The sequence below is a fragment of the Grampus griseus genome (genome assembly GCF_964374135.1).
Source record: "Grampus griseus genome assembly, chromosome: 12".
Taxonomy (NCBI): domain Eukaryota; kingdom Metazoa; phylum Chordata; class Mammalia; order Artiodactyla; family Delphinidae; genus Grampus; species Grampus griseus.
Window position 1 is genome coordinate 7,815,467 of NC_139006.1, and position 14,316 is coordinate 7,829,782.

The window sequence follows — 14,316 nt, forward strand, 5'->3', positions numbered from 1 at the left end:
GGGAGTTGGGGGGATAGGGAGATTGGGGAAGAGATAATTCTTGCTGTCTCTGAAGGTGCTTTAAACCCTCTGAGAAAACGTATCCATAAGGTACAGTGTCCCCACTCATTGTCTGTTCTTATGTTACTGCGGGTTGGGAGGGCCCATGGCTATGGGGAGACTTGCATATTATCTCTTTACTGTATTTCTGTCTAATGAGGGTACCCAAGCCAACTGATGCTTTCTTTGGCCCCTTTTCTTAAAAAATCTTCATGACAAATCACCTCATTCAGTATTCATTTATTCATCCCATTAGAATAGTAATCACCTATCTTTTACTGTATGTTTACCATATGACCTCATTTTGTCCTCACCAATAATCATAAAGTAAGTGTTATGTTCTGTTTTCCAGATGGGGGATCTGAAGCTCAGAGGGAGCTGCTCACACAGCTAGTGGGCGGTGGAGACAGGATCCAAACCCAGCCCCGGGTGCTTCCAAAGCTCATGCTTTTGCTTTATGACTTCCTACTCTAATCCTAACCCTCCTCCATTCCTTTTTTTTATAAATTATTTATTTATTTTTGGCACTGGGTCTTTGTTGCTGTGCGGGGGCTCTCTCTAGTTGTGGCAAGCGGGGGCTACTCTTCGTTGCGGTGCGCGGGCTTCTCATTGCGGTGGCTTCTCTTGTTGTGGAGCACGGGCTCTAGGCATGCGGGCTTCAGTAGTTGTGACACACGGGCTTAGTTGCTCTGTGGCATGTGGGATCTTCCCGGACCAGAGCTTGAACATGTGTCCCCTGCATTGGCAGGCGGATTCTTAACCACTGCGCCACCAGTCCATTCATTCTTCACTCACAAATTTACCAGGTGTCTGTGTTGTGTCTGGCCCTGCAGGAGGTGCTAAGACTCGTCAGACATGGGCTCTGCCCTTGACTGGTGGTATTTAGGGAGAAGACTAAATTATTACTCCTTAGAAATCAAAGGTAGCTGATTTGTCCCCAGACCTTATTTTTATTTTATTTTTTGGACCCTTTTTTAAAAAAATTTTTATTGGAGTATAGTTGATTTACAAGGTTGTGTTAATTTCAGGTGTACAGCAAAGTGAATCAGTTATATGTATACATATATCCACTCTGTTTTAGATTCTTTTTCTCATATAGGTCATTACAGAGTATTGAGTAGAGTTTCCCTGTGCTATACAGTAGGTCCTTATTAGTTATCTATTTTATATAGAGTAGTGTATATATGCCAATCCCAGTCTCCCAATATATCCTTGCCCCCCCCAGACCTTATTATTATTATTAATATTTATTTTTAGTATTTATTTATTTAGGTTGCTCTGGGTCTTAGTTGCAGCAGGCAGGCTCGATAGTTGTGGCATTCAAACTCTTAGTTGTGGCATGAATGTGGGATCTAGTTCCCTGACCAGGGATCAAACCAGGGACCCCTGCATGGGGAGCTCAGAGTCTTAACCCCTGCGCCACCAGGGAAGTTCCTAATCTTTTTTTAAAAATTGAAGTATAGTTGACTTAACAATATTGTATTAGTTTCATGTATATAGCAAAGTGATTCATATATATATATACATTTTCCATTATAGGTTATTACAAGATATTGGATATATACACTACCAAATGTAAAATGGATGGCTAGCGGGAAGCTGCTGCATATCACAGGGAGATCAGCTCCATGCTTTGTGACGACCTAGAGGGGTGGGATAGGGAGGGTGTGAGCGAGGCTCAAGAGGGAGGGAATATGGGGATATATGTATACTTATAGCTGATTCACTTTGTTGTACAGCAGAAACTAATACAGCATTGTAAAGCAATTACACTCCAATGAAGATTAAAAAAAAATAATAAAAAAACACAAAAAGCAAGATATTGGATATATTTCCCTTTGTTATACAGTAAATCCTTTTTGCTTACTATTTTATGTATAGTAGCTTATATCTGTTAATCCCATACTCCTAATTTGTCCCTCCCTCCTTCCTAGACCTTTTAAAGTTGGTTTAAAATCATAGACTTCAAAAAATTTTAGGGAATTCCCTGGAGGTCCAGTGGTTAGGACTCTGCGCTTTCACTGCCGAGGGTGCAGGTTCGATCCCTGGTTGGGGAACTAAGTCCCGCAAGCCGTGTGGTGCTGCCAAAAAAAAAAAAATAATAATAATAAAAAAATTTAAACTTTGGAAGAGTTTTTAGAACTCGCCTAGTCTTGCTTTCCCATTTCACAGGTGAGAAAAACTGAGGCCTGGAGAGAAGTTACTTGTAAGTTGCCCAGACAGTAGATGGCACATCAGATTCAAACATAGGTTTGAATGTCAGCAGTTGGGAAGTGAAGCTTGTAACAGAATCCAAGAGGAAATGTAGACTTGGGTGGGGTTAAAGATGAGTTCAGTTCTAGACACTTTGAATTTGAGCTCAGTAGTGATGTTAAGGTTGGACAGATACGTGGGGGAGGCATCCACCTGACAGGACAGATGGAAATGCTAGGAGGGGAAGGTACATGAGGTCAGGAGAGCTGAGAATCCCAAGGGAGGAGGGTTTCAGAGGGGTTCAGTTATGTTCTCAGGTATGTATTCTCTCTAAGAGAAATACCCGCCTCATTGATTTGTTCTGTTTCCCTTTTCCTAGAAATCTAGTGCTCTGTAATCAAAATCTTGATTTTGATTGTGCTAGGGGCCTAGGGAAACTGTATTTGCTTCTGTCCATTATTTGCCTAATAGGAATCACTCCCCTGTGGGGTAGATCCTCAGAGTGTAAATAATAGTGTTAACTACTGTTTACTAAGATCTTGTTATAAGCTGAGAATCTGTCCTATATTTTTTTGTCCAATCACATAAAACCCTATTTATCACTAGCCCCATTTAAAAAAAATAAATTTATTTATTTATTTACTTTTGGCCACGTTGAGTCTTCGTTGCTGCTCATGGGCTTTTCTCTAGTTGCGGCGAGCAGGGGCTATTCTTCGTTACAGCTGAGGGCTTCTCGTCGCGGTGGCTTCTCTTACTGCGGAGTGCGGGCTCTAGGCACATGGGCTTCAGTAGTTGCGGCGCATGGGCTTAGTTGCTCTGCAGCATGTGGGATCTTCCCAGACCAGGGATCAAACCCGTGCCCCCTGCATTAGGCAGGTGGATTCTTAACCACTGTGCCACCAGGGAAGTCCTTGTCTTGGGGATAATTTTAAAAGTTGAGGGGGTCAGAAGATATTAGTGCTTAGGGAAAGCCTGCAGACCTTTGCAAGCATCCTCTTATTTCACAAAGAGGAAACTGAGGCCTAGATCTGGGAAGCGATTTGTCTCAAGTTGTGCAGTGACTCAGCCCTGTGTCCTCTCTTTCCTGTACCCTTGCACCTTCAATTTGGGACAGCGTTTTCACTAGGATCCCCACTTTTAAGTTTACAAAGTGCTTCCAATAATTGTGTGAAGCCACTAGGGCGGGTTCTATTATCCCCACTTTGCAGGTGAGGAAACAGAGGCCCAGAGCGGTTCAGGGATGTACCTAAGGCCTCACTCCACTGAAGTAGTGGAGCAGTATTTGAACCATGGCCAGTGCTCTTGATAATAAACTCTGGCTCTATGAGGTGGTTGAGGAGATATTCCCAAGGAGCAGAAAAAAACCAGTCCAGAAGCTTGAAGATGATAGAGAACGTTCCAGAACTATGACGTGGGACACTTGTGTGCAGTCTCTGAAGAGCGGGCTCAGTGGGGGTTTGGAGTCAGTGCCCGTGCATGCTTTATGTTGGCCTTCAAGGTGACTTTCTACAGCCTCCTTCCGGCTCTGAGCCCGTGGCTCTTGGAACTGACTGATGGAGCCTTCAAAGCAAGGGCCATGGGGCCACGGATTAATTTCTGCAGCTGGAATTTGTTGGATGTGTGTGTAGCCTGTGAGCTCAGAGAACCAATGAGGAGGGGAGGGGCTGCTGCTGAGCAGGTGGCCTACTTAGGAACTCCAGGCACCGCTCTGACGTGGAAAATTTCTCCTGTAACCCCTTGACTTCAGGAGCCTGAGTTTCAGCGCTGTGGATCCCTTGCAGGCTCCAAAAGGCACCTTGTCCCTGTCCCCTGCCCTAGGGGTGGCTGCTCCCCAGGACTTGGAGTACCACATTCCCTTCTTAGCACCCATCTGTCCCTTCTGTCCCTTTGGGCCACTTGCCTCCCGCTTGGAGACCCAGCGCTTATGCCCAGCTCCCCTTTGCCACCAGTGGCAGACCGGACTGGAACCTGAGAAGATGGAGGCCCGGTGCTTAATCTCCCAGCTCAGCCTGGAAGGGACTGGCAGGCCTCAAGCGTCCCCAGTGACCCCTTGGGCGAGCGTCTCCATCTCTTCCCTCTTCCTTCCTTCTCCTCTGCCCAGTTCATATTTAAGGGATATGATCTGAGTGTTTAAGAACTAGACTACACAACATTGTAAAGCAACTATACGCCAATAAAAAGTACCTAGAAGAAAAACTAGGCTAAAAATCAGTGTGTTGGCCCTGGAAGAGGACCTAAAAATGACCTAACCCAGTGGTTTTCAAAGGGAAATCTCAGGAATCCAGTTCTGAATTCCTACCCCATTCCCACTTCAGCCTGAGCTGCTTGTTTTTGTTTATGTATTTGGCTCTCATCAAAGCTTCTGTTTGAAGGAAGAGATCTGCGGCAATGAAAAAAAAATTATAAAGGCCGACTTCTTCCTGCCTTTTCATGTGAGGCAGCTGAGGCCTAGAGCAGGGGCAGTCAGGGTTGCTGGGACTAGGGCTCAGTCCAGGGCTCTTGGCGCTGTCCCAGGGCCCTTGAGGCTCCCACTGCTCATTCTGGGGTCTCCTGTGAGCCATCACTGATGGAGAAACAAGCCAGGCACCTGTGCCTCCAGCCTGGCTCTTCAAGTGAGCATAACGAGCCTGGTTGGGGCTGTGGCTTCAGAGCTGAAATTGGTCTCTCTGAGAAGTCCACATGGGGGAGAAAGAGCTCCCTTTCACTTTCTGTCTGATTGGGACCCTCTTCACTTTGTTTTTTGTTTTGTTTTTCTTGTGGTACGTGGGCCTCCCATTGCTGTGGCCTCTCCCGCCGCGGAACACAGGCTCCGGACGCGCAGGCCCAGCGGCCATGGCTCACGGGCCCAGCCGCTCCACGGCATGTGGGATCTTCCCGGCCCGGGGCACGAACCCATGTCCCCTGCATCGGCAGGCGGACTCTCAACCACTGCGCCACCAGGGAAGCCCCCCTCTTCACTTTGTATTCAGAGCCACATGGATATTTCCATACCTGCTTAGTAGCTGGTGGGTAAATGTGTCTCAGACCCTACCATGTGCCAGACATGGTGTTAGCCTCTCTTACATTGAAGGGCCCGTTTTACAACTAAAGACCGTCCAAGTCTAGAAAGGGTAAGTGAGTCCCTGAAGCCATAGAGCTAGTAACAGCTGGAATTTATAAAAATACTTCTGATTGGAGAGGATTTTGAAAAGTAACAAGAGTAGACAGACGGGGTGGAGTGGTGGTGGTGGGATGAATTGGGAGATTGGGATTGACATGTATACACTCATGTATAAAGTAGATAACTAAGAGAAAAAAATTCTATTAGATCACAAAATCTAAAAAAAAAAGAATAGACAAAGTATAATGAACTTCTGTGTACCCATCATTCAGCCCCAATACCCATGAATCTGTGGTCTTGCCCCTTCCGTCCCCCCATCCACTTCCTCTTTTTGTGCAATATTCGAAGCATATTGAGACATCATGCCATTTCATCCCAAAAGTTTTCAGTATGTAGTTCTAAATGTATATAGTATAGTTGATTTACAAGAGCAGGGGTTTTTAAAAACGTAATCACAATAGCATTATCATACCTAGCCTTTTTTTTTTTTTTTCCTCAAAAAGCTTCATTGTTCCCATTTGGCCCAAGGCTTGGGAGAGGGCTCCAAGGTGGTTAGAAAGCTGCCCAGTGGCTGCATTGAGAGGCTTCAGGCAGAAGCCCTGACACCAGAGGGTCTCTTCAAAGGCTGCTTCAAAGTCTCCTAGTCCTGCTTGAGGGTGAGCGTGTCAAAGAGATCCTGGCCCAGCCCAGCCTGGGGACCAGCCAGCCTGCGGAGGTCAGTCAGGTGGTCACCCATCTTCTTGATGAGTTTCACCTCCTCACTTAGGGAGTGGCTCCGGGGAGTCACAGAGGTGGGGGGCTGCATGGCCAGAACCCAGGGCATACAAATCCAGAAGGGCCTGGTTCAGGTTCTCCATGAGAATGGTGGCTTCCGTAGCGTCCTGGGTTTTACCCCACTCATCTTGGGGTGGCTTCTGCACGCTGGTTTTGCGTTTTCAAGAGGTGCTTGGTGCCCTCGTGCTTTTCCTCTGCCAATTCGTGGAAAAAGTGGCCCACGCCCTCCAGAGTCACCCCCTGGCACATCGTCACCGTTGAAATAGAAGCCCAGAGAGAGGTAGGTGTAGGAGGCCCTCAGATGCATGTTTACCAGGCGGTTGATGGCAGCCTCCACTGCGGTGGAATATTTCTGACGCATCTGGGAGCTCACAGTTGATCGGTAATAAGGAGCTAAGCGCAAAAAATGATGTTGGCTGGTCCTGGAGGCCCCTGATGCCTGAGTGGTTCGTTCTGAAGGTTACCACTGGAAAAATGGCTGGAGGGTGGTTGGAGGCTGGGGAAATGGGCGTCCCTGGGTCTTTTCCTTCCAAACATTGTTGAAGCAAGAGACGGATGCTCAGGACCATGGAGTGCACTCTCACACCTAGTCTTTTAAAAACTAGGAACCTTAAAAACTAAGGAATTTAAAAAATTCCTTAAAATGAGTAAATATCCATATACATTGTTCAAATTTCCAGTTGTTTCATATATAGCATAAATGTTACTTTCTTTTTTAAAAATATTTATTTATTTATTTAGGCTGCACCAGGTTTTTAGTTGTGGCATGCGGACTTCTTAGTTGCATGCATGCGGTCTAGTTCCCCGACCAGGGATCCAGCCTGGGCCCCCTGCATTGGGAGTGCGGAGTCTTACTCACTGGACCACCAGGGAAGTCCCTACTTTGTTTTTAAAGTGGTCTTTATTTATTTATGGCTGCATTGGGTCTTCGTTGCTGCGCGCGGGCTTTTTCAGTTGCGGTGCGCGGGCTTCTCACTGCGGTGGCTTCTCTTGTTGCGGAGCACGGGCTCTAGGCGCGCAGGCTTCAGTAGTTGTGGCTCATGGGCTCTAGAGCGCAGGCTCAGTAGTTGTGGCGCATGGGCTTAGTTGCTCCGCGGCATGTGGGATCTTCCTGGACCAGGGATCCAACCTATGTCCCCTGCGTTGGCAGGCGGATTCTTAACCACTCTGCCTCCAGGGATATCCCCCTACTTTTTTTTTTTTTAACAGTTGTATGAGTCAGAGTGTAAATAAGGGTCTTGCATTGTGATTGGTTGAGGTGCCTTTTCAGTCTCTTATTAATAATCTCTGGGCTCTCCCTCTATCTCCCATTGGATTGTTTGACCTGTAGAATTTTTCATTGCCTGGATTTTGCCTTGGAGTAGCTTAACATGCTCTTCCATTCTCTGTAGTTTCTGTAAATTGGTAGTTGGATATAGATGCTTGATCAGATTCAGTCTGTCTCTCTCACTCATTCATTCATTAGTTCATTCATTTTATTCTGACTGCCTCATAGATCCATCAGGAGGCACATGTTAGGTTCTCTCTCTCCTCTCTCTCTCTCTCTCTCTGTTGTTAGCAGTCATTGATGTCTATTTCCATTATTTTATCAGGGGCTGCAAAGTGGTGATGGTCTAATTAATTTTGTCATTCCTCCCCCCGCCCACCCCCATTTTTTTGGGGGGGGGCCATGCCATGCTGCATGCAGGAATCTTAGTTCCCCAGTCAGGGATCTGATTAAACTTGTGCTTCCTGCAGTGGAAGCACAGAGTAACCTTTTTTTAAAAAATATTTATTTATTTATTTATTTGGCTACTCTGGGTCTTAATTGCCGCACGCGGGATATTTAGTTGCGGCATGCAGGCTCTTAGTTGCCGCATGCAGGATCTAGTTCCCTGACTAGGGATCGAACCTGGGGCCCCTGTATTGGGAACGTGGAATCTTAACCACTGGACCGCCAGGGAAGTCCCTCCTTTGCCATTTATTGGCTGGAATATATTTATGGAGAGAAACTTTTCCTCAACTGCTGTTTGCTTCAGAGCTGGCCTTTATCTCAGATTCGTCAGACTCCTAAGCCAACGGTCACTTCAATCCGTATTGTTCTGCTTCCCTAGGAAGTGTGCTAATGTTCCTGCATTTCTCATCCTCACCTGTGGGCTGGAACCCAGTGGGGTTGAATCGGGTTACTGGTGCACTTGCGTTTCCCTGGAGGTTTATGGAGCCCAGGCACCCAGAAGAACCGACTTCCCTTCCTCCTCCCTCTATTCCCACTCCAACTCCTCCCACCAGCTGAGGCTTCCAGGACACTTGGGGAGCCGGATGGAGCTCCCTGCACACCGAGGAAGCTATTCTTAGAAGTGCTCCAGATACAGCCCCTCGGCCTCTCCCACCCCCAGGCCTCTGCCCTCCTGTCCTGCTCAGCCCCAGCTGCTCCTCACGGCTCTAACCACTCCAAGTCCTGACTTCCCTTTTTGGCTGAGGGTGGGGCAGGCCGAGGTGGGTCAACTGGGGACCTGTACCTGGCTAGGAGCAGAGTGGGGCGAGGGTGCACAGGGAGCCCTGGGGATTGTGTTGGGGAGAGGGGGTCTGGAAACCTTGTTAGTGCTCAAAAAAGTAAAAAACAGGCCTTTTCTACCCACATCCTTCTTCTGTTCAGGAGAAGAATTGCGTTAAAAAAAAATTTATTTAGGTGAAATTTACATAACATAAAATTAATCATTTTCCCGTTTTCTTTTTTTTAAAAAAATATTTATTTATTTTGGCTGCGCCAGGTCTTAGTTGCAGCATGTGGGACCTTCGTTGCGGCCTGCGGGATCTTTAGATGTGGGCATGTGGGATCTTTTAGTTGCGGCATGCAGACTCTTGGTTGCAGCACGTGGGTTCTTTTAGTTGCAGCATGCAGACTCTTAGTTGCGGCATGCAGGATCTAGTTCCCTGATCAAACCCGGGCCCCCTGCGTTGGGAGCGCAGAGTCTTACCCACTGGACCACCAAGGAAGTCCCAAAATTAATCATTTTAAAATGTACAGTTCAGTGGCATTTAATACATTCACAGTGTTATGCAACCATACCGTCTGCTGGTTCTAAAACATTTTCAACACCCCGAAAGGAGATTCACACCCCTTAGCAGTCACTCCCATTCCCTCACTCCCAGCCCCTGGCAACCACTCACTTACTTTCTGTCTCTGTGGATTTGCCTATTCTGGACATTTCATGTGAATGACATCATGCAACATGTGACCATTTGTGTCTGGCTTCTTTCCCTTAGCATCATGTTTTTGAGGTTTATCCATGTGGTAGCATGTATCGCTACGACAGATCTTCCTCGACTTATGATGGGATTACATCCCAATAAACCCATTGTAAATTGTAAGTTGAAAATGCACGTAATACACCTAAGCTACCAAACTGCATAGCCTCACCTCGCCTACCCTAAATGTGCACTTACATTAGCCTACAGTTGGACAAAGTGATCTAACACAAAGCCTATTTTATAATAAAGTGTTGAAAAGCTCATGCAATGTATTGAATACTGTACTGAAAATTAAAAAACAAAATGGCTGTAAGTGTTTCGGTTGTTTGTGATTGTGGTTGACTGGGAGCTGCGGCTCCTTGCAGCTGCTCAGCATCACAAGAGAAGATCATATCACTAGCCCGGGAAAAGATCGAAATTCAGTATTCCAAGTACAGTTCTATTGCATGTGTATCGTTTTTGCACCATCTTAAAGTCAGAAAACCTAGGTTGAACCATGGTAAGTCGGGGGCCATCTGTACTCTCCTTTTTATGGCTGAATAATTTATATTTTTTATTAGGTATGTTTTAAGTGGATAGGAGACTTTTGAAAGAAAAAAATATTTTTTAGAAAAACCAACTTTGTTGGTCGTTTAGTGCCTAGTGTTTTTGTTTAATAACAGCTTTACTGAGTTATAATCCACATACTATACAATTCATCCATTTAAAGTGTACAATTCAATGGTTTTTCATTTGTTCACAGAGTTTGTGCAGTCATTGCCACAGTCAATTTTAGAACATTTTCATCGCCCCTCATAACCCGCCCCCCATCCCCCCCATTAGCCATCCTGATTATGTTTTAGGATGGTAAGTGGTCAGTCCTTTTGGACTGAGTGGCAGAGATTTAACTGGCTCTGATTTCCCACCACGTCACTTTCTCCACCTGTAATTATAAATGAAATTGGCCAGTTAGGTAACACTTCCTACTTGCAGGCACTTCTCAAGAATGTTTCATGTACATTATCTCATTTAAGTCACAGGACAACCCCATAGGTTGGCTGCCATTTTTGTCCCATGTTACAGATGGGGGGAAACTGAGAGATGCTAAGAGGTCTGAGGTCCAGCTGGGGTTCAAACCCACAAAGTCTTAGCCTAACCACTGTATTGTACTGATGGGGCAGCTGAGCTCTAGGCCTTTAATGCCGACTTGCACCAGCCTCTAGGGCTGTGATTCCCATCACCTACCTGCTCAGCAAATCCCCTTCCTCAGGGGGCTTTGCAGATGGGACCCTGAGCAAGGTGAGGGAGGAGAGGCAGGAGGAGAGGCAGGGGAGGTGGAAGGCTGGAGGCCAACCAGAAAGCGGAGGGAGCTTGGGGGCCTGTTCTCTTCCCCTCCCCCACTCTAACATAGCAGGTTCTCTGACAGGTGGGCTTTCCAGAACAGCTGAGCAGAGCCCACCTGTTCCAGGAGCCCTGGTAAGGAAGGAGCCGGCACTGCCCAGAGCATGACCAGAATTTCCAGCAAAGTTCAGGGATGCCCCCTGGTGGATTTGCACTCCTGACTCAAAAACAAAGCGGTTCTCCAAGGCTTCCCTGGATCTGTGGGGCGACGAGCCAGCCACTGAAGGCGGGGATCATTTTTCAACCTTAGCCTGTGATCAAGATTCAGTATTGCAGAGGGCAGAGGTGGGGGTCGGGGGTTAAGAATTAAGAACCTGTGTTCTAGCATAAGATGGAATTGGCTTCAAATCCCAGCTCTGCAGCTCAGTAACTGAGCATTTTGGGGCAAGTTAGTTGTGGTGGAGGGAAGCAGATGGACTGGGGAGGGATTCGTTTTAAGATTGGAGAGTGACTTGGTGAGGAAAACTGATAGGACCAGGTAACTGAGCAGACAGGGTGTAGGGTGAGGCATATGGGGGATGCTAGGGCGGGGCAGGTTTAGTTTTACGGGGCCTCCCAAGTAGGATCTGCACCCCCAGCTGGCTGGAGCCACCAGCCTGTGGATTCTGCCCCCAGGTAGCCGGCGGCTGGTGGATGTGATGGACGTGAACACCCAGAAAGGCACGGAGATGAGCATGTCCCAGTTTGTGCGGTACTATGAGACGCCCGAGGCCCAGCGGGACAAGCTGTACAACGTCATCAGCCTTGAGTTCAGCCACACCAAGCTGGAGCACTTGGTCAAGCGTCCCACCGTGGTAGGCGCCCCCCCCCCCCACCCCGGCTGCGGTCCCCTCCCCGGCCAGCACTTGGTCAAGCATCCCACCGTGGTAGGCGGCCCCCCCCCTCGGCTGCGGTCCCCTCCCCGGCCACCTTCCGCCTCCTCGGGCCACCTTCCGCCGCCTCGTCTTGCGCGAGCGCTGGCCCAGGGGGAGGGCGGGAGGCGAGGCGTTTGGAAGCGGGAGGAGGGTTGAGGTGTGGTGATGGGGTCCAGCTTAAGGGCACTCGGAGCCAGGAAGCGCTGACGGTGGCCTGGCTGGATTTCAGGTAGACCTGGTGGACTGGGTGGATAACATGTGGCCCCAGCACTTGAAGGAGAAGCAGACGGAAGCCACGAATGCCATTGCAGAGATGAAGTACCCGAAAGTGAAGAAGTAAGACTGCCTGGCTGGTGGCGGGACCTGGGAGGGGGTGGCTTTCAGCCTTGTGGGGGGCGGGGGCTGGAAGTGAGCCTGGGCTGAGACCACGGCCCTGCGGGGTCGCTGCTGGGACGTGAGGGCTGGGGGTCCTTGGTGTGGGCAGGTTGGCATCTTGCTTCCCTGGAATGCAGGGGCTCTGCATTCTGCTCCGGGTCTGGATTCTCCATCCAGATAGTTCTTTGGCCTCCCTGCCAGCTCTCCCTGGGGGGATGTGATCTGAAGAGGAGGAAGAGTAATGGGAACCATCTCTGTGTGCATCTGTGTGTGCGTGTGTGTGTGTGCACGTACGCGTGTGTATGTGTACTTGTCAAACATTCGTTTTCTCCCTCCAAGTGACAGCATGTCCTGGGAGTGGATTTTTAGGGGTCCGCCACGGACCCTTTACTTTTGACAAGGGCTGGGTAGGGGTCTGGTATTTTTTGCTTCCCGCTGTTGAGACCTGGGACCTCTGATTGAGAAGAACCTTTCCTGATAAAAGCCAGGGGCCACTTCCTCACCAGACATTCCTTAGAGAGACGGTGCCCTCTAAGCGGGAGGTTGGTGGTGGGCTGGGAATGTGGCCACATTTAATTGCAGGGACATCACTACATGTGGTGTGACCAGCAAGTCCTGAGACTGATTATTTAACATGGGCAGAGGTAGCTACGAGCATCTTCCATGTTCTAGGACTTGCGTGGCGGACCCTTGGGATGAGAAAGTCACCTTGGGGCCCGTACCATCTCAGGCCCTCTGTGTTTCCATCTTCAAAATGAGAAGGAGATGCTGGTGGTCCAGGCAGAACTATTGCTTTGGGCTTCCTAGAAGAGTTGGCTCTGGTGACTCCAAATCCATTAGTACCTCTCTGCTCAGCCCCACTGCCAGGAGTGACCCCAGGAGCTTAAAGGCTGTGAACTTTTCATTCACTCAGCCCTTCATTTAGTGCATATTGAATGCAAACTCTGTGCCAGGCTTTGTAAGGGAGGCCAGCATGCTGGCCCTGGGCTTCTCAAGGTTTTGCTTTCAAACTCTCTCTCTCTTTAATTACATCTCAGACATTTTTTTCTACCCTCAAAGCTGAAGCTCCTTACACCCCTTGGATCTGGGCTGCCTCAAAGGGAAAGATTGGGCTCAAGGAGGGGTTGGTAGGAGGGTTTTCAATTCTGTTTTGTTCCGATCCTATCACATCAAAACTTATGGAGCCCTTGGAACAGGGAAGTAAAAGATGAACAGGACTAAAAGCCCCTACCTTCTGGAGAATGTGCCATTAACATGAGGGTAAGGTGCAGCTCTCATCCTAGGCAGAGGGAAACAGGTTCCCAGAAGGCAAATGGGGAGAGAAGGAATCCTTTTGGGCTGCTGGCATCAGGAAATCATCTTGGAGAGGATATTGACCTGGGCTTTAAAGGACAGAGGAGATGGGACGGGAGTTGGGGAGGGATGGCAGTAGGCAAGTGCCAAGGTCCTCGATGGAATCACGGAGGCAGAGCTTGAGGAAAGAGTGTGAGATTCAGATTAGTGAGAGGCAGATCCTGACCCTCGTTGATTGAGTGATTGATTGATTCAGCCTATAAACTGAACATCTGATTGGGGTTGGGCACCGGGAATAGAGCAGGGAGAAAACCAGATGAGCTCCCTGCCCTCATGGAGCTTACAGTCTATTCAGGAGACATGTTAATCCAACAGTCAGAGAAACAAATGGAAATTTGCAGCTGTGATGAGGCCACAAGGCAGAGACCCTCGGTGCTATGGGAGCGTGTACCAGGGGATTCACTGGGTTAGGGAGGGCAGGGCAGGCCACCCTGAGCTGCAGTCTAAAGGGGAGAAGAGCTACTTAAGTGAAGAGGCCTGGGAAGAGCTTTTCTGGCTGTGTGCAGAGAGCCTGGAATGGTGGGGAGGGCTGGGGACAGGACGGGGCTGAAGGACTTGCCAAAGAAAGGCCAGTGGGGCTGGAGCAGATCAAGGGAAGGTCAATGGTGCAGGATGCGGGGTGGGTCAGGCTGACAGGGCCTGACAGTGTCATAGTGAGATGTCTGTATTTCTCCTAAGAGCAGTCGGAAACCTCTGAGATTTTAAGCAGAGAGAGGTATGTGTTCAGATTTGTATTCTGCAAATTCTGCAGCTGCCGTGTGGATTGAAGGAGGTGGGGGCAGACTGGTATGAGGAACCACTGCATCATCTAGATGAGGGTTAGAGGAGAGCACAGGACAAACAGGGCATGTATTTAGGAAGGTAAAATAGACAGCCTTGGGTGACAGATTTCAATTAATATCTACTTTGTCTCTCTGAGATATTCAGTATTCTACACTTTATTGAAAGATTCCTTTAAATAGTAAGTTCTGTTAATACGTTGAGAATTCTATCTAATTACCAGAAAAAGGCTCACAC

The 14,316-nt window shown here is 48.3% G+C and overlaps 1 protein-coding gene and 1 pseudogene across 3 annotated transcripts in view; one reads left to right on the top strand and one right to left on the bottom strand.

The window, feature by feature from the left end:
- KDM2B (lysine demethylase 2B) overlaps positions 1–14,316 on the top strand; it is a 120,918-nt gene that overhangs the window by 14,598 nt on the left and 92,004 nt on the right. For both annotated transcript variants that reach the window (XM_082668398.1, XM_082668397.1), the window contains exons 5-6: positions 11,333–11,511; positions 11,801–11,907. In XM_082668398.1, coding sequence (XP_082524524.1) covers positions 11,333–11,511; positions 11,801–11,907 — 286 coding nt within the window. The remainder of the gene's footprint in view (positions 1–11,332; positions 11,512–11,800; positions 11,908–14,316) is intronic.
- Positions 5,966–6,413, bottom strand: LOC309830934 (ferritin light chain-like; annotated as a pseudogene). The gene has a single exon. The product of its transcript is annotated as a ferritin light chain-like (transcript).